Source organism: Eptesicus fuscus, chromosome 17, assembly GCF_027574615.1.
Source record: "Eptesicus fuscus isolate TK198812 chromosome 17, DD_ASM_mEF_20220401, whole genome shotgun sequence".
Lineage (NCBI taxonomy): Eukaryota > Metazoa > Chordata > Mammalia > Chiroptera > Vespertilionidae > Eptesicus > Eptesicus fuscus.
The window spans coordinates 51,335,765-51,362,107 of NC_072489.1; the positions used below are offsets into that span (position 1 = coordinate 51,335,765).

Genomic DNA, 26,343 nt, shown 5'->3' on the forward strand with positions numbered 1-26,343 from the left:
CCATTTGCTTGAAAGGAACACATCCACAAGTTTCGGGAGGTTTTTTTTTTTTTTTTTAAGTTAGTCATGAAAAATGTTATACAGTAAATTGTTCTGAATTCTTTTACATTTTGGTGTTTTGAATGGTCTGTTTCGGTTTTGTATTCCCTCTCCCCCCAAAAAAAGAATTCAGCAAGATAATTAAGCTCTGGATGTTGTCAAGAATTTCGAGGGACTTTTGGGCCGGCAAAAAAACAAAAAAACCCAACAAAACAAAACAAAATCTTAGGAGTGAAGTGGTCCTCTAACTTTATCGAAATTCAGCCAGTTTCCCTTCTTCTGTCTGCGAATGGCATCCGATAGCAGTTAAAGCTTAACTTCGCTGGAGAGCTGCAAGCCACGACTCTCACCAACTTAGGGGGACTTCTGTGGACTATTGAAATTGCCTTTATGTTTGCCAAGTCGGCAAACAAAATATCAGTCTTTGTTCTTTTGATGGAATGCTGGGTTGGTGGGTGAAGGAAAAAAAAGAAGAGTAAGAAAGCCCTGCCTTTTTTTTTTTTTTTTAACACCCCCTCCCTTTTTTGGGGGGTGGGTTGTTGTGGAATCGGGGGGAGATCCCAGTTCTTGTGCCCTTCCCTATCAAGCGAGATAATTCTGTGAATGGGACTGTGCGTGAGCATCCTGTCTGGCGGCGCTGCCGGGGTGCGCGGCTCCCCTGTGCGGCGGGCGCGCCGCGCGGCTGCAGGGCGGGTGCTGCCCTCCAGTGGAGCCTGCGGCCGGCGCGGGCCCGGGCGGGCGGCCATCGGGGCGCAGGGCAGCATGCCCGCGAGCCGGCGGCGCGAAGGACGGCTCCGCATCCCGCTCTAGATGGTAGGTAAGCCGCCCCTCGCGGGGGGGGACCGGCGGCCGGGGCGCCTGTCCCCGCGCCTGCCCTGCCGGTCCCGCCAGTCTAAAGCCCTTGCATGCTCTCGAGGCTTGCTGTCACTTTGCAGTAACTTTAAGATTGATGCCCCTTGCCTGGCAAGCTGCCCAACGGAGTAGGGTTTTTTTGTTGTTGTTGTTTTTTTTTTTTTTGTAAACTCCCCTTTAAAAAACAAAACAACGAAAAAGGAAAATGACACTACGTTTTCATTCCAAACTTTTCGCCTGTGACTATAGAGCCCTGCTTAATGATCACTGTTAAACTCGGCAATGGGTATTTGGGGAGGGGGGTTTCGTTTCTTTTCGCCCACCAAGTCACAGCCACAAACGCTCCACCCTCCTGCCCTCCCTCCTCCCTGTCCATCCCCAAATATATTTTCCTAAAGGGTCCGATTTTTTTTCTACTTTGCATATATTTTCGTCCACCTCAAACTTCTTTATTTAAAACAAAACAAAGTTTTGCTGATGATGTGGGTGAGGACCCTTGGATGTTAAGGGACATCCTGTTGCCTTTTATTTCTTCTCCACATGATCGTCATTTCTTGCTGAAAGGGAAGGAATCTCTCTCTCTCTCTCTCTCTCTCTCTGATTTGGGAAAGTTTTGTTTGTTTGTTTGTTTGTTTGTTTGTTTAAAAATCCCACAGAACTTTACAGCATTTGATCACCTTCCGATTTTTTTATGGAAATGTTCTAAGCATGTGTGTCCTGGGGGTCTGGCTGGGGCCGGAGCCACGGGACAACAGATATCCGGACGCAGGGTCTTAGGAGGAGTTAATTTGAAGAAATTCACGAGATTTCCCTGTTCTGGGGAAGGAGGAAGAGGACGAGGTCTGTCTGGAATGCGTTGCCTCATCTTGCTGTTTTCAGGCTCCTTGCCTTTGGGGACAGCCAGAAAACAAATCCCGAGCCCAAGTTGCGCATCCTGTGGGCTGCACTTTCTAAGTTATTGTTGCTGCATGATGGGGAGCTGCCCATCAGTGGGGAGGGAACTCGCAGTTTACTTAAGAAATTGCATGTGTGACAAAGGCAGCTGGCCGAGTGTGGTGGTCGCCGTGAATAGAGGGAGGGGAGCAATTAGGGGGCTGTGTGGTTGGGGCTTTTTACTTGTCAAACGGAGGCTCATTGCTTTTGTTGTTGCCATGTAAAGGGAAATAGCAGGGTTTTGTTTTGGTATTAAGGGCCTTAAAGATTGCTGCCCGACGCTTACACAGAGGCCGGGGAAGTCCAGAACGTGGGGCCACGGAGCAGAATTTTTTAAAAAGAAGAAAATGAAGAATTCTCACTTTTTTGTTGTGTTGAAGCCCGCCAGTCCTTGTTTTTCTTTGGGGGGGGGGGTGGGGGTGAGGTTATTAACTTGTCCTGTGCATTAACGGATTGCTTAAAGACCAACGCCATGGCAACAGTCCTGTGGTGGGTTTGGAGATACACATCGGGGCCATCGGGTTGATAAATTAAAACCAACGCCTCCTCTGTTAGCTGTCCTGCCGCCAGAAAAAAACAAACCTTTGCCCCTGGTCTTGCTTCCAGCAACACAGGTTCGGAATGCCCGGCCGAGCTGGCAGCAGGGGGTTTCTTACCTGCATGCAAATGGGGTTGTGTGTTGGCCTCTGAAGAGGGTGCAGTGACTTAACGCTGGGACCGGAAAGGCATTCTGGGCGAGTTTGGTCCCCTGCAACTTTCTTCTGTCTCTAACCCCTCCTGGAGCCGCCCCCCCCCCCCCCTCCCCTCCTCCGCGTAAGACTGGACCATTTCGGGCCGTGATGTCTGAGTCTCTCAACTCCAATTAGCTTAAACCCACACAAATGCACCCGGCCCTGGATCCTATGCGAGCCCCAGGAAAAGTAAGTCGGGTTCGTGGGGTTCAGGGACTAGATCGCTCTCTCTCTCTCTCTCTCTCTCTCTCTCTCTCTCTCTCTCATTCTGGGGAAAGCTCACAAAACTCAATAGTCAGAAAGCAAGTTAGCGTTCCGACTCCTGGGTGCCAGTGAACACAGGAAGCTTGTCCTTCTGTTTGCCGGGAGGTCCGGAGGCTCAGGCACCGTCTCTTACTCTAGAAGCGAAAAACGGTGTGTGTGCGTGCGGCAGGCAAGGCCCTGCCAAGTGTCACTCCCGTGTCACGGTGACAAGAAAATATACTTTTCTCTCCCCCCCGCCCCCTCTCCCCTTGCAGCCCTCTCCCTAAGAAATTTGTTGTGAGGGATTTGACAATCTCGCAGATAAAGTGCCTGCCTCCCGCCTGGTGTTGATCATTCTCCCTCATGGCCGACCGTCATTTCTTAGCTACTCTTAGCGGTGGCTCTGCCCCTGCTGCCCAAGGTAACGGGCGAGGGAGGGGGTTCGGCTTAGGTGCCCTGCGCTGGCTGGGAAAATGGGCCTCCCCCCTTCCTTCATGGATTTGGGTAGTGGCACAGATTAGAAACTAGAAGGAGTTTTTAAATGAAAAGCCACTTAAAAGTAATATAATCTGCAGCCAAGTGAATTGGTTATTAGGTTTCTTTTTGCTTTTGTTTTTATTTTGGGTTTTGGTTTGGCTTTTGAGAGATGTACGTGGAGGGGGAAGAATTGACAAAATGAGGATAGACCATGTGAGGGAGAACCCTGAGCATCTGGAGTGTACCAGGACAGACATTTGGAGCCATCTCCATCTTTTAAGATGTTTTCTTCTTCTTCTTTTTTTTTTTCCTTCAGCTCTTTAAGTGAAAGGAATAAAGGGAGGGGAAGGTAGCTGGGAGGAAGAAGAAAAGTGAGAAAAGCAGTAAGGGAGGAGGAAAAAAAAACAAAAAAGCTGGCCCAGTCCCACCTTGAAGGTACAGAGAAAGTTTTTGTGAGGTGGAGAGCGAGAGAGAAAACCAAAGCTATTATGTACCCTAGGGATGCGATTTTAGTGGGAATGGAATATTTGAGTGGGAAGGGAGGCGCAGTGGCCTCCGGGCTCTCTCTCTTCCAGCAGTTGGGCAGTTGGCACCTCAATTTGAATTGCTGGGTGAGTAGTGTGGTGTGTGGTGTGTGTGTGTGTGTGTGTGTGTGTGTGTGTGTGTCCATGTCCTTACTTATGGTCGTGACCATTAAACCTCTGTGCTTTTTTTTTTTTTTTAACTCAGACATTGGGAAAGGAAAAACAAAACGAGAATAAATGGTCAACTCAAGCTGTGCCCTTTTGTGATGTACTTTTCATGGCAGTTTCTGGGGGAGGGGGGCGAAAGGGTTAAAAAAAAGATGGGGTGGAGAGAAAGCCTGACTTTCATCCCAGTCCTGAGCAGTTCTGTAGCATGGCAGGTCCCGCACCCCAAGTGCGCGTGAGCTGGAATCTGGAAAGGGGGTGGTGGGGCTTGGGGTTTCTTCTAACAAACAAATGGGGTGTTTTATTATTTTTTTTTCCTTTCACCCACCAGGGTGGGCTCCATTGGAAGAAAGAGACGGAAAAACGATACTGCCTCATAGAGGACCGTACTTTTTCAAAGCTCGAACATTTTTCTTTCTTTCTTTTCTTTTTTTTTTTTTTTTAGCAATAAGGTTTTTACAGTAGCAGCGCTTGTGTACACGGTCTGTTTTGGTTTCATATTTAATGCTGACTTTCTGTGGCTCTATCTTTAGTTGTATTTGTCTGCGATCTCCAAATTCAGATGCTGGCCTTTTAGGGCTCCAGTCCTGCTCGTGGCGTTTGTATTTTCTAAACTTAATACGGAATGTGTTTGGGGAGCCTGAGCAGGAGGCCGCTGGCAGCCCCCCCGCACCCACGCCCCTGGTTAGGGGGACGGCCTTTTCCCTAGCAGCCGTGGGTGGAGGAGACACTGCCCTTGGCTCAACTGTTGGGCCGGCCCCTTGGCCACAAGCTGTCAGGGCATTCATTCTCTTGGATTTGGAGGTGTTTCCTTAATTATCTTCATTACTACTTTCCTTATGTTTGTTGTTGTTGAATGGCCAAACACAGAAACATGGGCAGTGGCCGATCCGCCCTTAGATCCCATATCTTGGGGAAGAAGGAATGAAGTATAACAGATTCTAAGAGTCCTTATGTCTTCAAAATCATGAGCCCTCTATGTCGTATTAAAATACAAAGGGGTAGTAAGCTCTCCAGTCCCGCATGACGGAATGACAGATGTCTTGGTGTTCCTTTCTGGTTGCATGTAAGTTTCTAGTTCAGTGTAGGATTGAGAGCTGTGGGGAGGAGGCTGCAGGCTGGCACGGCAGAGGGATACGTTGTGTTGGTGCAAATTTCCCACCCAGCACCGTTTCCTATTTCCAAGACTGCTGAAAGGTTCCAGATCTTTCCTTGACTCAAATTACTTGGGTTACTTAACCCTGGTCCCGCTGCTTTGGTGATGGTTAAGTCTCCATTCTTGATATCTTAAGAGGAGGGGAGTTCTTTTCAAAGGGGTAGACTCTTGACTCCAATGATACAGTTATTATGATCTTTGTATTGTCACATCAGGCCGCTGCCTCGGCCTTTTCTGGAAGCAACAGCCTGCAACCTTATATTCTCTGGGAAACCTCCCCTTGGTGGTTTGGGGCTGGTAGGGGGCCCGGCTGCGCTATGTAATGGAATTCTTTCCTTCTGTCATATTTTGGGACGTGATGAAATCCTGACATGCCCTCCAGATGACATATATACTTCCGCACACATTGGAGGATTTTTTAAAAACGAACTTTTCCCTGGGTCAGTCATTCATTCCCGTTACCTTAAACTTCTAGCCGGTCCGCTTGCGATCAGAGGGAGCAGCAGCAGTGAGTCCTCCTCGCCCCATGGCGGCTCTGGGTCCTTCTCACGCGTGTCATTTATGGGGGCTGTGGGTGTCCGTTGAAGGTTGCCCATGTTGGGGACACTGGCAGGACAACGTGGAGAGAACAATGCAGCTCGCCTGTGCTCTGTCTGCCTTTATGCTGACATTTGAATTATATGAATTTGTGCTGAATTCCCGCGGAATCCAGAGTTCCTGGCTCTTGGGCCACATGCTCTTTCCCAGGGAGAAATGTACCTGCTCTCGCAAGGAAACCACTGTTTCTGGAGCTTTCACCAGACGTCGTGTAGCAGGCATGGCTTTCAGATACGAAGGTTTAGGTCGGAAAGTAGGTCCAGGGTGAATGTGGAAAACTGAAGACCTTTTTTATGCAGCTGCTCGTTGTAAATAAATTAAGAGAGGTGGGATCGGATTTTGTTCACTGCTTCTTTCTCAGAATCCCCAGGATGTAATAACCATTATGTACTTACAATTTATTCTAAATCAAAATTGGTGATTTCCTTTCCATTAGTTTAGGATTCTGTAGATTTGGGGTGGTTGTGTTTGGGGTTTGTGTTTTTTTTTGGGGGGGGGGGAGGGGAGTGGCCTGGAATTCATTATTTTTTTAAAAGTTTTCAAGTTGAGCCTTTTGGACTTCTCCATTTGGAATAGGTTAGCTTTATTCCTGGCACTGCTGTGAAACTGCCCTCCTAGAGACAGCCAGGCCCTCGCACCCAATTCCCACATCTTCTCTGCCTATTAGGACACTTCACAAGGTTGATGATGTTAACGCTAATCATTTAATTCCCAAGTAGGAGAGACATATCTTGCGGGAAGGTGGGGGTTGCAGATTCCTGGGAAATTTCTTAGGGGCGAAGTGGCTGGTTCTGCATCTCTGAGACCCGGTGGCGGGTTAGGACAGCCAGGGAACCCCGGGGGTGCCGCCACCCCCCCTCCCTGACCCCTGCCAGGGATGCCTGGGATGCCCTGGCTTGCTCCTGGAGGGAGGCCAGCAGGAAGCGAACACTGGGACTCACTGGTCAGGGGCGAGCCTGGACCAGCGGGCCAAGACCGTCAGCTTACAAGTGCTGTCAAGGGTAGTGGGGGGTGGGGGTTACAATAGGATGCTTTCTTTTTATTGGAAAGTAAATGAGAATGAGTGGAAATAAATTACGTTTAATGAACTTAACTAGAAGTAATTGTTCAAGAGCCTGTGTGAAAGCACAGCTTTGCGGGGCTGGGCCTTGGCCTCTGCGTTCACAAAGCCAGGCAGCTGGAGCGCATGTTTATTCTCCAGGTTTAAATAAATGTTCCTCGCACCCCCCCGCTCTCCGCCCCCACTACCACCTCCTGACCCAACCCACCTCTCCCTTCCTCCTTTTTGGGGATTAAGAAGAGGTTATTAAGAAAAGCTGAATTTGGCCCCCTAGACCCTCAGTGCTTGACAATGTGGTGTGTTACTAGCTGGGTTGTTACATTATAGAAGGGGCCAAAAAAAAAAAAGGCCAAGGGCTTAGGATGGTTTGAGTTAGTTCTATGTATATGCATGTGTGTGTGAGGATTTGGATGAAAATGGACTGCACGTTTATTCTCTCCCTGCCTGCCCCGCTCCGTCATTTCCCTGCAAGAATCCGAATGCCCGTGTGAGTACATGAGAACCCGTGAGTCGGCAGAATTTGGTAGTTGGCACGGAGCATCTTGTATCTTCCCCTTCTTGCTGTCTAAATGGCTTTGACCGGGAAGGGGGAGGAGTCCGCCACTGATAATGTACAAATCACATAAGCAGTACTCCAGCGGGTCAGGCCCCCGGGGTCACAGCCCTGTGACTTGGCAGCTTGTGGCTCCATGATTCCTTCGCAGCTGGGCCAGGGGACGTCCGCTGGGGGCTGAGGCTGCAGGGGTGGGGGGAGGGGGTGTTTCTTCTCTGCATCTCACTGCAGATCTCCTTTCTCTTAACTCCCTCATTTCTCCAAGCAAACCTCGAACCCTGCGAAGCCTCCTCCTTTTTATTTATTATTTTCAACCGGCAGTGCTGTAGCCATCAATAGAAGTCTTGTCCAGGGAACAGAGCGCCATTAGCGGGGGGCTTTGTCCTCCTGGGAGTGAACCCCGGGCACTGCCCTCGATGGGTCCTCGCCGGCTGGGCTTCTAATCGCTGTGGCTCGGGAGAGAGGGTAAAAGGATGAAAGAAACCCGTTTGGCCCAGGGTGGAAGAGTGCCTGCCCCCCTGCCCTCTGCGTGGGGAGGAGGTTTGCAGGGCCCAGCAGCCAGGTGCTCACCTGGTACGTTGGGGTGGGACTGTGTGCGCAGGCCTGGGCCCAGGTTGCTCTGTGTGGTTCGAGCGGCTGCCGTGGTTGCTAGTTTTGGGGGGTAACAGGTGGTTGAGGTAGGAGGTTGACCTCTGTTGACCATTCCTATACTCTGGCACATCCTCTGAGGAAAAAAAAAATAGGACTACTTGAGTCATCAAGGGGTTGTTGATGAGTAAGAAGCAGCCCCTAGTTCACCCCCAGCCCCTCCTCTTCCCCAGCGCTCCCGGCACCCCGTGGCTCCGGTGACGTGCGATACCTACGAACATGTTGCTAGTTGCCATTGGCCTCGGTGCAGCCATAGTCAGTGGCATCTGAGAAGTGCGTTGGAGATGAGCTATAAACCCGGAGTGAACAGGGTCCCCTCCTGATGCCGATTCCAGAGCCAGGGAGGGCTGGTAACCTAAGACCCCCGAAGACCTTCCCCGTCCACCGGGGGGAGGGGAGAGGCGGACAAATGCCCCTCTGTGCTGCCTTTGTTTCCTTGTGCTGGGCTCGCAAAGGCACTTTCTGGCCCCATTTTTCTTCGGCAGAAAGGGAGAGCAATAGGGGAGCATTGAAGAGGAGGCCGGCGGAGAGGCCGGGGCCAGCAATGGCTCTGTTTGTTTCCAGCAGCCGTTGATTAATAGGCTGCGAGGTGAATGGCGAGCTTTCTTTCCCGTTGGGTTCCCCACAGTTAGGGAAGGTTGAGGGGCTGGGTTAGAGGAGGGCCAGCAGGGGACCTAGAGGGCCTGCATCCGCCTTCCACTCGCCAGCCGCCTCCTCACAGGCAGCGTTCAGGTGTGTGGGCGCTGGCGACGAGGGTGGCGTGGCCAAGTTGCAGAACACCAGGCTGAAGGGTTCTCGAGAGGTCAAAGGTCAGCCTCCTCCGCACTCTTCCCACTGCAGCTGGATGAATACTTCGGGTGGAAAGGCTTTGTGCTCTTCAAGGGCCCGTGTAGGACCCTTCCCATCTAATTTAACTATTCGATGCTCAAAACCCATCGAGCTGAATGAACAACCTGGAAGGCGTTGCTTTGGGTAACCCACATTTCTCCAGGTAGAAAGCAGAAAGCCCCAGTGATGTGAAGGCAGACAAGGATTTGGGTTCCTTTTAAATAGATATTGTTTGCTCCATTTAATGGGTTCAGTTTTTGAGCTGACTATTTTAGTGTCTGGTGAGCTGGAACTGACCACATAGAATGAGTTTCTGCCCAGCTGGTGTTGCTCAGTGGATTGAGCATCATCCCATGGACCAAGAGGTCCTGAGTTTGATTCCCCGTCAGGGCACATGCCCGGATTGCCCGCTCAGTCCCCAGTAGGGGGCGTGCAGGAGGCAGCCGATCAGGGTGTCTCTCTCATCCATGTTTCTGTCTCCCTCTCCCTTCTTCTCTCTCTAAAATTAAAAAAAAAAATGTGTTTCCCTCACCGGAATCCTGCTGCTGCTCGTCTATATCGTAGAAGCAGAAGCATCTCATTACATCTTGACGCCCCTGCCCCCCATCATCCGCCACGTGCTGTTCACACCCCTTGTAAACATACTTGGGGAGCCCTGTGGCCAGGGTGTCCTGGCTGCAGCAGGGAGCTGGAGCCAGTCCTAACTTGGGGTGTCTGGGTGGGTGTGCGGGGGACGTGGTTTGCTGAAACTGGTCTAGGTTCTGGAGGTTGGTAGGTGAGGGTTTGGGGACAGTTCCCGTTGCGTCCAGAAGCATCTGTATCCAGGAGGGAAGACGGGCCCAGGTTGAGCTCATGGGGCCAGCTCACTCCAGCACGGCAATGCAGCCCATCCCGATGCCGGTCTCTGCAGCCCCAGTAGGGGGTGTGGAGTCAGACAGGTGAGCACCCGAGGCCTGGAAACACCACCTTCCAAGGCCTGTGAGTCAGGACAGATTTTCTTACCTGTTAGGTGGAGCTAATCACAAATGCCAGCTGCTTCATAGGGTTGTTATAAGGACTTAGTTGGATAGAGGTGGGTCCAGAGCCCACCCAGCCTCCTGAATGGTGGCAGCGGGGACTGGGCCGGTGCTGACTGGGCAGCTTGAGGAGCTGCAACTGGCCAGTGCTGTGTGCGGTTCGAGCAGCTGCAGTGGTTGCTGGGGTGCATTGCCGTGCTGGAGTGAGCTGGCCCCTGACCTCCACCCAGATCATCTGGACAGGAGTTCTAGGAGGTTCCCTGGTGCGGCTGTGTGTGGGCAGCTGTGACATAGCTCCCTGAGCTTGTATAGAACACCCCATGAAAGTCTGCTGTTTTTGTGGCCCAGAGATTCCAAGTGTTCAGCATGTGCTTCAGGAGTTAAAATACCAGTAACCCCAACTCTCCAGGTAGCTTCCCGTGACTGCCACCACCATGACCTTGAAACATCTCTGGGGGCAGTGATTTGTCCCCCCAGATAGACTAGAAGCCACATTTCACATTTAGATAAAGCAGTTACCTGAAAGGCACCTGGTTTTGTGTCGCAGGTATTGACTTAAACACGGGAGCCTGTCTGTCAGAAGATAAAAGGGGCGGCGCTACTGCTTCAGACTGTCCCACGGACCCTCCGAGCGTAGGCAGTTGCTTTAGTTTAGGTTTGCTGCCTGCATTTCTGGAGGGTTATCCGTGTTCCTCCCCCGAGAAAGGTACTTCTTACATCTGCATTTCCTTAGGGCGATACAGGTCTGAACCCAGTTCTTAAAGACCTTTTTAAAAGGGGGAGTGGTTTGAAGAGAAGGTGGGTGGTGGTGTGTTTCATTTCTAGCAGCTCTGACTTCAGGCCCCCCCCCCCCCCCCCCGATTCTGGAAGGATCTTGGTCACCTTGAACTGTGTTTATCTCACCTTCAGTTCTTCTGTGACCGTCTTTATTTATCAGCTTGATAACGTGACTATTTTTCCCAAGGGAGATCGTAAAATACAGACATTTTTCATTGACTAGTGCATTTTTAAGAAGGGCACCTGAGGGAGGGTGGCTATAAAACTCGCACTTGCCCCATGTTGAGCATTCTTACCTTTGCAGTAAGCACCGTCGTCTGCGGCTGCGTGTTCCCGTGAATTTAATGGGAAGAGACGGGAGGGGCGGTGAGCCTCCTCTTCCTCGTGCACTCATCGTTACCGTTCACGGGGTGGTGGTGGTCAAAGCCTCCTTTGCGTGGCATATGCAGCTCTGTGCCAGGCACTGAGCTAAGCACTGTACATGCAGGATCTCTTAATTTTCACAACCCTCTGAGGTCGGTACAGTTCCCACGTGGAGTTCACAGAGAAACGGAGGCCTGGGAGAGGTTGTATAGCTCGTCCAGTGAAGCAGAATTTAACCCAGGTCTTCCTTGAATTCACGGATTGACCTTGGTCACCGTGGGCATGCGAGGAGCTCTAGGACCACTCAAGGCCCTGTGGTCACAAGGGTTAGGCTGGATGGTTTCTGAAGCCCTCCCCTGCCTCCCCGCTCCCGGCCTCCCCCAGCTCTGGGCATAGACGCCATGTAAGGAGCACCCTCATTGGCGGAGATGGATCTGTGAGGCTGGCTCCGTCTTCTCTTCTTATAATACTTGCAGTTGCCATTTGATGGTTCTCGTGCAGTTTGTGAGATGGTGCTCATCACTCCCACAGGCTGGGCATGACAGGGCACACAGAGTTCTAGAAGACACAGTCCTTGTGCTGAAGGAACGTAAGAGAGGTACATACACGACGCCAGCCATGGGCGTAAGGCAGCACAGGAAGAAAGGACGGTGGGGTTCGGAGGCTGGAGAGACGAGGCTCTTTCAGGAAGAACGTCCGCTTGTCAAAGCAGCCCAGGTGCAGGAGGCCCATGGGAGTTAGGCCCTACTTTTTGCATCGGTGACCACAGCCCTGCTTCCCTTGGGAACCAGTCCGCCTGCAGAGGCTTGTGGCTACATTGTGTTACAGTGAGCTGCCTGGCAGGCAGGTGGGATCAGAAATCAGCACCATGTCTGTTTCCCTCCGAAAGGCACCATTCATACTGCAAATCCCCTTCACGCCACCCTATGCCTTCGAGTTTAGACCAAACAGGAAGAAAACAGATGGCTAGGTTCAGGTGCACAAGTGATATCACAGGATGGCGGCCAGGACAGGCGCCCAACTTTTGTTGGAATCATCTTTATACATGTACCTAAGAGAAAGGGAGACTTAATTTTTAATACATTATTATTGATTTCAGATAGGAAAGGGGGGAAGCGGGGGGAGAGAGAGAGAGAAACATTAATAGCAAGAATCATTGATCGGCTGCCTCCTGCACACCCCCTACTGGGAATTGAGCCCGCAACCTGACCCGGAATCGAACCTCCTGGTTCATAGTTCAACTTCAACCACTGAGCCACACCGGCTGGGCTAATTTTTGAATTCTGCGCACAGTAGGTCCTCGGGTTATGTCGGAGATCCGTTCCTACGGCGCAATGTAACGCGATTTTCGCCGTAAGTCGGAACCCACCTACATAAGCACCTACGTCACTCACATGGAGCACAGACACAGCAGTAATGAAGTGAAACAGTAAAAAAAAAAATAAAAAAAAATTAAAAGAAAGATAACAATCCCTGACCTTTACTTGTAAGTAAAATATAAAAAAAAACACAAAGCACATATGTGCATACATCGAAATGATGGAATTTTTTTTAATATAAATACATGGGAGATGGCGACGTAACCACGAAACGACGTTTGTGGAGTCCGACGTAACTCGAGGACTGCCTGTATACATCCAAATAACACCACTGTTGCCCACATGCTGTCTTTATTCGTTGCCAGACACACAGAAAGGTTTCCCCCTCATTTCCTGTTAGTCTTGCTTGAAAGACAGATGTGGAATGGGCACTTTCATACCACAGACAGAAAACCACGACATCGGGCAGCTTCTCCCTAACAGTAACAGTAACAGTAACTGTAGTAGACCACCCTCCTGTGCTTCCCTGTGGGAGGGTTTGTGCTAAGCCCTGTCCATGGATTCTCTGACACACTGGGACTTGATTGATGAGCAGGACGCGGGTCTCCTGTAACCTGTGTGCTTGTCTGTGCCTGTCTGGCTCTCTGGTCAAGGGATCGTGGCACTCAGTGGGACCCAAGCGAGACTTACTCAGGTCTGTACCGGAAGATCTCCTGGGATCAGGCATCTGAATTGGTGAGAAGCATCCCGAGAGATGCTTAACTCGAATTGCCAGCTTCGTGCCCACTCCCAGCCCTTGTACCCCACCCCGCTCACGGGTTTATACATTTGCTTCCTTCCGTTGTGTATGGTAGTCCATTTCCTGGAAGTCCTTCAAGCTCTAAGTGATGACCATCCCTCCTTCCCCTCCTGGTTTCACGGTTTTCCTGCAATTACTTCAAACTGTCTGGGCCTGGCCTGCGTTCGTTCATTTCAGCGGGTGTGTGTCTTTCCAACCAAACAGAAAACTTGGGCAGGCAGCAGCAGTCCTTTCCCTCTCCTTTTATTGGTCTTCACTTCATGTGACCATGGCTGTCCCTTCCATCCCTCCCTCCCTCTCCACCCAGCACACAGTGGGAGCTTGCCTGTTGGTTACTTCTCAGGCTGTCCTACTAAACAGCAGCGTCCCCTAAAGGGATCCTCAGTGCGTGGCAGTGAGCCTCAGGGCAGCGCCTCTCCCTCCACTGCCTTTGGCCTGTCCAGACCATCAGGGCTGCTGGCGAAGGATGTGTTACTGGGTTCCAAAGCTCCCCTCTGCTTCGGCATTTTTAATTCCGGTGCCTTCTTTTTTTATTTATTTATTTTGGTGCCTCGATTGCACACTGATAACTCACAATGCAAGGCTCCTGTGAGCATCCAGCTAGCCCTTTTTCCCAAAGTGTCCAGTTGTTTCTAGGCATCATCAAATCAGGCTGTGGGAAGGGTCGGCCTCTTTTTCTGTGTTTTTTTTTTTTTTCCCCCCTCTTTTTTTTTTTTCTGGAGCATCAAGAAGGCCATATTTTTCTTTCCAAACATATTCATGAAAAAGTGAAAAGCACTTTTTAAAGATGCCTTCCCCACAATTAACTGTGGTAGGAAATACTCTTTCTATGTTATACCCCTTCCTCACCTAGTTACCAAAAAAAAAAAAAAGGATGAGAACTAACTGCTTGGTGGTCCCTGAACTCCAGAGGCACTAGTGAGCAGCACGAGACCCTCACTTTTCTTTTAATGCAATTCCTCTTCCTTGATGTTAATGCAAGTTGTGCCCTCCTAAAAGTAATAAAAGGAAATGAAGACACGTTCTGAAATGAAACTTGACTCTAATCCATTCATCATCTAATACTAGCCTCTTTATCTTCCCTGGTACCTAATCTGGTTAAATGTCCCTGTTGTAGGATTTTAGTGAAAATCCTCTATTGGGAATAGGGTTTTTTGCAATTGGATTACTCTCAGTAAATGGCCCAGTAGTTCGCTTGTTTCAGCTTAATTTTTTTCTTTGTGATCTTGCTGGGCTAAGTTGTAGCATGGCACAGTGGAGGGGGCGTGGGGGAAGGGGAGGAGAATAATTTGGGAAAGTCTGGTCATGGCAACTAGAAACACCTTAAAGATGCTCCCCCCCACCCCCCCCACCCCCGCTTCTCTCCTCCTATCTGCCCTTCCCAAACATAAAAATGCCAGTCCTTTGTTTTTCTACAACTGCCCATTTCTAAAAGGCATACCTTTTATTAGCCCAATTCATCATCATCCAGCTAATTTATTAGATTTCCCTGATGACTTCCTAATGAAATTCCTAATGAATCAGGGCTGAGGTAATCTGCATAAAATATTCAGGTGCTTGCCTGGCAGTTTAGAGCTTTCTGATAAAGTTCACACTCCCAGGCAGGCCAGGAGTGGGGCTTTTCACCCACCTCTCGGCAAAGGATTGTGGCATGCCCAGGGCCCCGTGCTGCTGGTTCGAAGGGGCAGGGAGGGGGCAGGGCGGAGGAGAAGGCGCGGGGGGGGGGGGGGGGGGCGTAGATTTGGGCCCTGGCGGGTTTTCTTGAAACTGAAGGTTTTCCTAGCCAGCCCCCTGTGAACCTGCCTGCCTTGTGGAGGTCCCTCCGGTGGGGTCCTGGGGCGTGCGCACGCGTGTGTACACACACACACACACACACACACACACACACACACACGCAGGAACGCAGAATGTCTTGGAGATTAGAGTACCCACCCCCGTTGTACCTGCTGATGGGAAAAGTGCACACTCTCGGGCTCCATGATGGGGTGGTGATGGAGAAGGTATTTCAAAAGCCAAGCTCACTGGGCAGGTAAAAACGGAAGTATACCCACCCAGAGCGCTGTCTCATAACTGTTATTTTGGATGCATGGATGGGGCCAGGGCCGAGGGCGGAATGGCGTGCATCTGATGAAGTCCGGGCGGGAGGGTGTGGCCGGGGGGGCCGGGCCCTGTGCTGCTGGGGACCCAGCCTGATGGCGCCTCTCTCTGTTCCTCTCCTCCCGCAGTCGAACAAAGTGCCCGTGGTGCAGCACCCTCACCATGTCCACCCTCTCACGCCTCTTATCACATACAGCAACGAACACTTCACCCCCGGAAACCCGCCTCCACACTTACCAGCTGACGTAGACCCCAAAACAGGTAGGCCGTGTGCTCGGGAGGGCGTGCTGGTCCCGGGGCCACCAGAGGACCTGCTGGGAGGCGGGAAGGGTGGGGACTGGCGGGGGCTGCGGGGAGGCTTTCTTTCCTCCCCGGGGTGTTGAAAAGGAAGACCGGGGAGCCAGAGCCTGCCGGGGGACTGCTCTGTCTTCGGGAGGTCTCTCCAGCGCTCCGCGTGCCCTGGCAGGGGCCGCCTTGGGAACCTGGCTGCGAGGAGCTTACAACTCCTGGAACCTCAGACGGACTTGGAGGCAGTAATCGTCCTGGAGGCATCTCATGGGCTCCTCCTGAGGTCCCTGGGAGCCCTAATGCTTGGCTCCCCGGAACCCTGGTCTCCTGGTGGCTAAGGGACCCCAGTCACTTGATGATGACTTTGGTGCAGCCTCAAGAAACCACATTGCTGGGCTCCGCATTCTCTGTGCTGGTTTCTTTGGGCTCTTCCTCCCCTATAACACCCTGGGCATTAACAAGCCCATTTTACGGAGGTGAAAACCGAACCCCCAGGGTTTCTTCACGGCATCGCACAGCAACCAATAGGATCTCGGACAGAAGTTTCCATCTTATCCTTTGGCCTTGTTCCCTCCGTTCCGCCCCTGCTTTTGCCCAAAGGCAAGAGAGAGAAACTACAAGATTTAAAACGAGCAGGTTAGCCAGAGCTCCTGGTGGCGCGGTCTTGGGAGGAAGCGAAGGCCAGGGTGTATCTTGCTGGCTGGGGTTTCCCTTCCCAGCTAGTCAGTTAGAAGGGTGGATTTTAAATGGCTGTTTGTGTCCCTCTGTCAGGGGATTGTTTGGTGTCGGGCAGAGGTGGATGGCCTGCCCAGGCGGCCTTTGCTGCCCCTGAATGGAGCCACACATTAGCTGGTTTCCCCAGCCTCTGAGCCCCCTTTGTGCCGGTGGGGCCGAGCCCGGCTGCGCGGCTAGAGGGGGCCGCCAGCCGCCCGGGACTGAATGGCAGCATCAACGGCTCATTTAAATAATGGCAGTACAGGGAATAGCTTTTAAATGGTTATCGTAAAACATATGATTAACGTCTGCGCACTGTTTACTTTTCCTCTGCGAACATTCTTTCAAGTGTGCGGATGGCTTGGTGTAGGGTCCAAGCCCAGCTAATCTGTTTGGTTTTTGTAATAGAGAGAAAGCCACCACGCCTGCATGAAAATGTCACCCAGGGAGACTTAATTTACAGATTAAAAGCTTCCTGGATGAATTTCTTAAAAATAAAAGAAATAGTTTTCACCCACGAGCACGCGGTTCTCATGGCCTCCAGTGCCGTGGGAGTTCTGTGGTATTGCTCCTGGGCTTCGCCCTTCAGCGGCGAGATCAGCTCCTCGGGGTCAGCGTCGCTCCCAGCGCGCTTGCTTTCTAAGAACTGATGGCAGGATGCTCTCCCGTGGAATGCAGAAGCGCTCCCGTGGCAGCACCTACAGGGGTCAGCCCGTGCAGGCCTCAGCCCCGGTGACTCAGCAGCACCCAGCCAGCAGGCGGGCCTAACTCACACCTGTGACTGTCCTTTAGACCAGGATCTGTCTCTACACTGAGTGTACCAGGTCTCCCTGTCCATCTCTACACTGAGTGTACCAGATCTCCGATGACTTCCTGTTTGTCTCTGCACTGAGTGTACCAGGTCTCCATGGCTCCTTGCCCGTCTCTAGCACTGAGTGTACCAGGTCTCCGATGACTTCCTGTCCATCTCTACACTGAGTGTACCAGGTCTCCGATGACTTCCTGTTTGTCTCTACACTGAGTGTACCAGGTCTCCCTGTCCATCTCTACACTGAGTGTACCAGGTCTCCCTGTCCATCTCTACACTGAGTATACCAGATCTCCGATGACTTCCTGTTTGTCTCTGCACTGAGTGTACCAGGTCTCCATGGCTCCTTGCCCGTCTCTAGCACTGAGTGTACCAGGTCTCCGATGACTTCCTGTCCATCTCTACACTGAGTGTATCAGGTCTCCGATGACTTCCTGTTTGTCTCTACACTGAGTGTACCAGGTCTCCCTGTCCATCTCTACACTGAGTGTACCAGGTCTCCCTGTCCATCTCTACACTGAGTGTACCAGGTCTCCGATGACTTCCTGTTTGTCTCTACACTGAGTGTACCAGGTCTCTGATGACTTCCTGTTTGTCTCTACACTGAGTGTACCAGGTCTCCCTGTCCATCTCTACACTGAGTGTACCAGGTCTCCCTATCCATCTCTACACTGAGTACACCAGATTTCCGATGACTTCCTGTTTGTCTCTACACTGAGTGTACCAGGTCTCCACGGCTCCCTGCCTGTCTCTAGCACTGAGTGTACCAGGTCTCCATGTCTGTTCAGTTTAGTCTTTCCCTTGGGTAAGATGCCAGGGCAGTTGGTGAGTTCCCCCTATAGCTCATCTTTTAGGCTGGGGTGGGGACATTCTAGAGGAATTAACTTTTTTGAAAGAAGTCAAAAGCCATAACTCACAAAGTGTAGCAGAAACTAGAGTCATGCAGGTAAGTTGATCGAATTCAAGCGAGTGAGGGGACAAGTCACGAGGGCAAAAGGAATTAATATTACCTAGCTGATCACTCACTATGGGCCACGCCCTTTAGATTAAAAAAAAAATTTAAATCACACCAGTCGGATGAGATAGAAATCCTGAAGATGGTATTTCTGAGTCTGTCTGCATTAACCTAGTGTATCGATCCATCTAGAATGAGCTAGACCAACTTTTCAAACGGGGGTACAGGGATAGTAAGAGGAAACTTACCAACAACTATGCTTATAATCAGAAAAAGAACCTCGTGCTAGGAATACAGAAGAGGTACCTCTCTTTGCCCTTTACCTCTTCCCATCTCTAGATTGTTTCTCTCTCCTTCGTACCTAAAATGCTGCTTCTTTCCCCAGGAATCCCACGGCCTCCGCACCCTCCAGATATATCTCCGTATTACCCGCTATCTCCCGGCACCGTAGGACAAATCCCCCATCCGCTAGGATGGTTAGTACCACAGTAAGGAGTTCCATTTTTTAATTTACTTTGTGTTTCTTGCATGGGCATGCTTCTTATTTCTTCTGTGCATGGATGTGTGTGTTTTAGGGGACAGGTTGGTGAGGGGGGGCAGTGAGGGAAGTAGGGAAGGTGCTTGCTGAGATGCGCTGTCGGGGCAAGGACAGGTCAACAGCCATTCGGTGGATTGTGTAGGGAAAAGGGTTCTGATACTTAGCATTCTGAGCCCACGGTCCCAAAGGCTCTGGGTTCGTCCCTGTAATCAAAGGTGCCCTTCAGGTACTTTTAGGGAATCGCAGAAGGCGCTGAGGGCTTCTACCCAGTGAAGCTGATCACAGCTCTTCTGCTCGTGGCAGCCCAGACGGGAGCCCCGACATCGGATTGAGGCAGCAGCAGGGAGGGGCAACAGGCAGAACCCTGAAATCCAGGGGTAGGGGTGGGGGTTATGCTCTCCTCCAGCCCCCAACTCCATCCCAACCATGACTTCTCAGGGTTGACACCAACAGTGGAAAGTTTTATCTCTTGAGAAGCTCCATGCTATTTAGCCAGCATCTCTCTGAGATCGTACATGTTAAATGCTGATTATAAGGGCTGGGGGCAGGGCAGCTCTTGTCTCTCAGCCTGTGGGGCCTGCCCGATGTCAGCCCCAGCTCCCGCAGTGCCCAGGTCATCAAACTGCCGTTGACAATATATCTTCCTATCACCCCATTTTGCTTTCACAGTACCACCCATCAGCCTTCCTCAGACAACTTTAAAAAGTGGGTTCTAAAATCCCAGCGTAGAAAGGCCTTGGGTGCAGAAGCCTACTGTGTGTGCAAGCATGTAACGTGTGTTTTGTGATTGCATGGTTCTGTGTATTATTTGTCTGCATGCTTACGCAATGTGCCTGTGATTTCTACTGTTTAAAAAACACAGGGCAATTTATTGAATCTTAACAAGAATAAATCGTGATGAAACGCTCAAGGTTGGGTCTTGGGAATACGGCCTTTCATAACCTTAAAGAAGATATAATTTTGGAGTGGTTTCCCACCTCCCACCCCCATTCTACCCTTATTTCTCAAGTTGAACAGAGTCTACATTTTTTTTTTTTTTAAAGCTTGTACTATGTAGTAGCTACACTGAGTACCAACCCCGAGCATAGTTTCTGTTTATTGTTTTCTCCTGACTTTTGTTTGGGAAGGTAGACATGGACCACGCACGTGAGCTCCTATCCCATTTCTTCTTCAGTAGATTTTGGGCCATTCCTCCGATGGTTCCCAGTCCTCACTGGCCCCGTTCAGCTGAGGGGAAGATATTTGAAGGCTCGGATAAAAAGGAATAGCCAACTCAGACAGTCCTCTGTCAGAAAAAGTTGTGTGTCTTTCATGAGGATGCTATTTTGCATGTTGCTGTATTTTTTAATTATTGTAATGAGGTGTGATTGTCTATTGGTTACCCACAATTCTTCTTGGGGACTCTCCCCCCCGGTAACTCTTGTCAACACTTGTTAATTTGACAAAAGGCTACAAATTAAGCTCTGTTAATTTAATGTTTTCTCACCGAGATCTAAATACCGAAAGAGGCCCAAAGCGCAACTGAAGTCCTTTGATTCACTGTACTTTATTTTGGTATAAATTTACATTCATTATTGTTTTCCTTTGGATGTGTAGCCCTCAATTAGTGTGATGGCTCCATTAAAGCAAGCGAGACTTCGCCTTTAATTATTACAACAAAACACCTAGTTTCAGCTTGGGGAGAGGGTCTCTATTGACATAAGCAGAGGTTATAAAATTTAATTAGCCATTCCTATCAGATTTATGGCATTCAAATTGTTCTGTGTTTCTTCCCTTTGATCCTTCCTGTACAATCCCCAAGATTTTTGTTCTGATCAAATGAGAATAAAGCTTACTGTGCAGAGAGAACTTCTCCTTTTTCTTCTCTTCCTTTCCCCCACCCCCACCCTTGGTGACACTCTCTCACTCTGTGCCCCCCCTCTTTGTAGGCAAGGCCAGCCAGTGTACCCAATCACGACAGGAGGATTCCGCCACCCCTACCCCACAGCTCTGACTGTCAACGCTTCCATGTCCAGGTGAGTTCCAAGAGCGGTGGCCGTCAACCAAGGCCAGGGGTGACTTCGCAGAGAGTTCTCTAGGCTGCTCCCAGGCCACCCAGGGCCTGCTGCAGCTGGAGGTTCTGATGGCATAAGACCCATCTAGCATTTGGCTTTCTTCCTGGAAGATACTGAAAAACTATCCTGAACTTCCTAAGTGGGTGATGGTGAAATCTTGAGGTGAAACTTTGGAGTCCGTCAATTGAACACTATTTAAAAAAAAAACAAAAACATATATATATATATATATATATATATATATATATATATATATATATTGATTTCAGAGAGGAAGGGAGAGAGAGAGAGAGAGAGAGAGAGAACATCAGTGATGAGAGAGAATCATTGATTGGCTGCCTCCTGCATGTCCCCTATAGGGGATCGAGCCCACAACCCCAGCATGTGCCCTGACTTCTGACCTCCTGGTTCACAGGTCGAAGCTCAACCACTGAGCCACGCTGGCCGGGTTGAACACTTATTTTTGATAAGAGTTTAAGAAGGCAGGAGGAGGTAGTTGGAACATGCAGAGCTTTTATGAAGTGTTGTTTCTCGGTTGCCCTATACTAGGTAAGGAAGGAAAGGGTGAAGATAATTTTACTATTAAGGTGAGTCACTCATGGAATTTTAAGTTTTCTAGTAGCCACATTTAACAAACACTTATAAAAAACAGGTGAAGGTATTTTTAATGATATCTTTTCTTCAACCCATTATAGTCAGATATTTATCCTTTGAACATGTCATCCCTGTAGAGCAAGCGTGAGTGAGATTTTACATTCTTTTTTGAACTTAGTTGTTGAAATCTGATGTGTGTTTTCTACTCACAGCACACCTCAGTTTGATCTGGCCATATTTCAGGTCCTTCGTAGCCACATGTGGCTGGTGGCTACCACATTGGCCTGTGCAGCTTTAAATCTTTGAAAGTGAAACACCATGTGTGTGTACACATTCAAGTACCTGTAAGCATATAAGTACATATGCAGCATGCGTACACATACCCACTTGTGTGTACCTAGACCTTCCTAATCCGTCCTCCTCTCTCTTCCCTCTGATTAATTCTGGCTAATTTCTCAGTGACTGGGAGTTTATTTACAAACTGGTTGGCAGCAGTCTGTTTAAGCAGTCACTAATTGCTCCTAATGATAGTTTTATTTTCTGTTCATCTGATTTTCAGTCAAGTTAATTAAATCGGTGGAGGTTTAGACTTTCCTGATGGGCTGCAACAACTAATCCATTTTGATGATGGCGCATAATTCAATTAGCATACATTACACGGCCAAGATGCCGACCCCAGCCTCTTCCCCCAATCTCTGTAGCCAACACGGGAACCCAGGGCGAGAGGGAGGACTGGACAGACAGGCCAGGATGCTGCTTCTCCTACGTCCAAGAACAGTGATCTTTGGGGGGGGGGATGGCGCGCGGAGAGTAGGAATCCCTTGCATGAAGAAAAACCAGTTGTAGCGGATCCTGGATCCTCCATCTGTAACTATGCCATGGAGTCAGGCCATCCTCACGACCTGTCTCCCGAGTGCTGTAGATAAATCACATCGGTGTCCAGAGCCATGCCAGCATCGGTGAGGCAGGAGAATCCTTGTGCGTTCTCTTCTCCAGCGAGAAGAGGAAGCGTGTTCATTCAGTAATGTCATCACAGCCTCGAGGAGCCTGGGAACGAAGGGGGAGTCTCCCTGGAGACTTAGGATCCCCAGCTCAGCCTCTCTCTGTCCAGCAGTTATACGATGCACCTGGTTGCTTCTCATGTTTGTGTACTCAGTGCATTCCGGGGGTTAAAAGCGGGGAAGTAATCGTAGGATGGGGATCAGGGTTAAGCTTATTGATTGGATTATCATTAGGAGGTTAGTGGATGATTTATTGGTGGGCAGAGGGGGGTGGAGGGAAGGAAGGGAAGGGTGGGAGGAGGAAAGGTTAGGGGCTCCGGGTGCAGGGGGGGCCACGGCGATTCCCCAGGTAGGCCTTATGAAAGGTAGCTAGTTAAAAAGCGTATACAGCAAATTAAATACATTATTGTGGTAATGGGGCGACAGAAGTATAGGTCTATTATCCTTATGGCAGTTATAGGAAATGTAGGCAGCTTGCCCTGCTCCAGAACACCCTTTGATATTCATTCTATTCAGCAGCGGGGCCAGGACTCCTCAGAATTAAGTGATGGGTCATTATACTTTAAACACCATGGAGAAGCCTAGATTGGCAATTAAACAGCTCTTGCTGACACTCACTTGTGCCACCCTGTGACCCCCTTTAGATTGAGATGTTGGAGCTCCGGGCCCTCAGCCTGCTAAATTGGCGCAAGGCTCTTCTCCTGACGAGCGCGGGCTCTGAAATCCGCCGACTTCAAAGGGAGCGAGATCATGTATAAACCATAATGTGGGTGCACCGTGGCTCACAAAAAATAAGGCAGGAAGAGATGAAATGTTACAAGTGCAAGGGGGAAAATGAGAGAATAATGACAAACCTAATGCAACTCAAAGCCGGATTGTTGCACAGGAAAATGCATCCCACTGCTTGTGCATAAAATCAAGGCCGGCAGATGACACCCAGTTAACAGAAACGTGTCAACAGTGAAGTAAAGTGAGAGTGAGTGCGAGAGAGGCCCCTGAGACAGCCAGAAACAAAAATTAGTTGTCCTTAACAAGTTAAGATTCTGGCTTGGAGCCACAAAAGCAGACGGGGGCATATAATGAGCTGCTTAGAATTTTTAGGGTGTTTATTGCATTTCATGAAACAGTTGTCTGTAGAAAGGAATTTCTTATGGAAGGTATGCATATAGCGCCCCACTCCACACACACACACACACACACACTCACTCTCTCTCTCTCTCTCTCTCTCTCTCTCTCTCTGTCTTGTCTCTGCTATACATTTTTCAGATGTATGAGTGTGTGTATAGCTATGTGAACTTAGCAGTATTCGGTTCCCGTGGCTGCCCTGGAAATTTTTCTCCACCCCAAAATGTACTTAAACTGTGGTGTCTCCCTATGGTATTTGGTGCACACACACGTGTTTTTATCTTGCTTCCTCCAATATCTAGCGCTCGCTCTCTCTCTCTCTCTCTCTCTCTCTCTCTCTCTCATCTGTACATATATTCTCATTCAACAGGAAGGGAACATATGTATTTGAGGAATGTCAAGCCTTTAACAGTCACGGTGAAAGCTGCCCCTCCCCCTCCCCTTCCCCCAAGGCTTCCAGGAACATATTCTTAACTTAGGTTTGCGCAGAGGTCTTCACGCCCTGGGAAGGCACGCGTGCAGGTGGGGAGCCCAAGTGCCTCCTGGGAGTTCGCTTTCCATTTTTTCCAGGGGGAGGAAATGAGTTTTCCCCTTTCTTTCTCATAGTCAGTGGTACTCATTCTCTCTCTCAGGGTGTTTCTTTCCTTTTCTTTCTTAAACCCTAAAAGGACTCGCATGATTCTTATTAGACCGTGGCATTCACACCAAACTTTGACACGTTAATAAAGGCAGCGGGAGAGGGCCGTGTCGGGGTGGAATTTCTGAGTCGAGTGTCCACTGTGACGCTGGGCCCCTGTCCAAGACCCACGTTGCTCATCGGTATTTTCTCTGTTGGTCCGTGCGGATTCAGTTAGTGCTTGAGTTTTTTATCATTTTTCAACTTACCATTTGTTACATGATTTTGTTTAAGTGGAAACTGTTTTCATCCACCATCTACCTGTGGAAAGAACCTTGTGAGTAAACATAGGGTCCTTTTGAAAAGCTGTCATGGAAACCCTCATTAGCACCTCCCACCAGAATTGGCTGCCTAAAGAGTTGGCTGTCATCCCTGCATGGCGCGTGGGACTGCTGCGCTTGGGGTTTATTTAAGAAAGCCACAGGGGCTTGATCTGGGTTCCTCTTCGCCTGAACAGCGCCCCCCTCTGCTCGCTGCATAACCATGGCAACTGGGAGCCCGAAGCTGCCATTTTGTTTCCTTTGGGGGTCCTACCCCCTTTGCCCCTTGCCCTACTTCCCTCTCCAGTAGGGCGCAGCAGGTCCTCAAAGAACATCTTCTCCTTAAGGGCCATTGTGCTGTCACATTGATGAGATGCCATGGTCACCTCACTCTTGTTTATATCACTTAGCCTGTCGTAAAACTGGTTTTGTTATATGTCGTTTTGCTTAAAGTCTCGGAAACGATGGATGACTTTGAGGACTGACCACATGTTCCTCTAGGAGGGGTGGTTCTTGTGACCTAATAGAAATCATGGTGACTCCAAGCATGCCAGGACATGTGACAGCTGTTTGTCCGGCCCGAGTGTCAATTTGCCGATGGGCCAAGAGTATTTTGAAATCAGCTCTCTGTCTGGCGGGTCTGCAGGGTTGGGGAATGCCATTTCAGGGCGTAAACAGTGCTTCAAAGGACTTTCCTAGAAATAAGCAGCATCAGAGGAGACGACACACACTTGATTGTCTTTATTTCCACTTCTGGTAACCATTTAGAAGGTTAACGCATAGGCGGTATATTAAGTCAAACTAATTAGGAATCCCAGAATTTTAGAGCAGGGAAGGGTATAAAAATCAGAACTCAAAGCTCTGTGTGTGCGTGTCAAAGAGTGCTTTTTTTTTTTTTGCATCTTTCCAGAAGACGATACAAACTTATTTAAAGTGTCTGTGACTTCTGATGAGAACCAAATGGGAAATATTTGGATTTTCTCCATCTTCCTGCCTCACTGTCTCCCATTCCTGTCAAAACCAGGGGGCAGAGCAGCAAAAGCAAAACAAAAATTGTATTACACTCCCATCAACAGAATGAGGCCTAATGAGGCCCGCACAGCACTGTCAGAAATGTGTGTACACGTCAGCCGCATTAATATTTCATTCAGCTGTCAATATACAACAAAAGCCTTCCCCTCTCATCTGGCGCCGATTAGGGCTTAGGAAATTGTCTTCTTAGATAGATGCCACCGATAACACCTCAAAAACACGTGGGCGTGTGATCTCCACCAGGTCATCCGAGCCTCCTTTGCCACCCAAGTACATCAGTTAAATTTGTCTTTTGCTAAAGATGTTAGAAATCATAACGTCTCGTGTCAGTAAGCGTAATGAAGGGGAAGATTGGCTTTAATGACATTATGAGAATCATTATGTTTAATTTATCGCTAATTAATGCTGACAGGTTTCATATGCCTTGGGTTGCTTTCATGTGAGTGTTCCGTGCTTTTTTGTTGTATTGTATTGTGTGTGCACATCCCTCCTCATTCATTCATTTTGATTCTGACGATTTACACAGCTTTCTGTCTTCTAGGTTCCCTCCCCACATGGTCCCACCACATCACACTCTCCACACGACCGGCATCCCCCACCCGGCCATCGTCACGCCAACAGTCAAACAGGAATCCTCCCAGAGTGACGTCGGCTCACTCCACAGCTCGTAAGTGTCGTTCGTTCTTTTCTTTTCTTTTTTGATATATTTTTATTGACTTCAGAGAGGAAGGGAGAGAGAGAGAGAGAGAAACAGCAATGATGAGAGAGAATCATTGATCGGCTGCCTCCTGCACGCCCCACACTGGGGATCGAGCCCACAACCCTGGAATGTGCCCTTGACCAGAATTAAACCCGGGCCCTTTCAGTCTGCAGGCCGACGCTCTATCCACTGAGCCACACTGGCTAGCATAGTGTCGCTCTTTCTATCACTTTCCTCTGCCATTGCGTTTAGCCCATGGTTGCTGGCAGGGTGGCTCCTGGCTGGCGGCCCTGGCCAAGGCTGTCGGGCTGGTGTGATCCCGGCAGACACCCAGCTCCTGTGGGCTCCGGCCCCTCACAGGAGGACGGGGTGGAAGAGAAGTATTTTTATGTTCGTGGCTAGACTGGGATTTGCAACCACA

General features: G+C 49.7%; 1 protein-coding gene across 9 annotated transcripts in view; it reads left to right on the forward strand.

The window, feature by feature from the left end:
* Positions 1–26,343, forward strand: part of TCF7L2 (transcription factor 7 like 2) — a 196,382-nt gene that overhangs the window by 154,530 nt on the left and 15,509 nt on the right. For 6 of the 9 annotated variants that reach the window (XM_054728683.1, XM_054728684.1, XM_054728691.1 and 3 more), the window contains 4 exons: positions 15,306–15,438; positions 18,328–18,430; positions 20,409–20,495; positions 25,764–25,889. In XM_054728683.1, coding sequence (XP_054584658.1) covers positions 15,306–15,438; positions 18,328–18,430; positions 20,409–20,495; positions 25,764–25,889 — 449 coding nt within the window. Of the gene's footprint in view, positions 1–15,305; positions 15,439–18,327; positions 18,431–20,408; positions 20,496–25,748; positions 25,890–26,343 lie in introns of all 9 variants that reach the window. The other 3 variants (XM_054728687.1, XM_054728689.1, XM_054728686.1) reach the window with 1 other exon arrangement.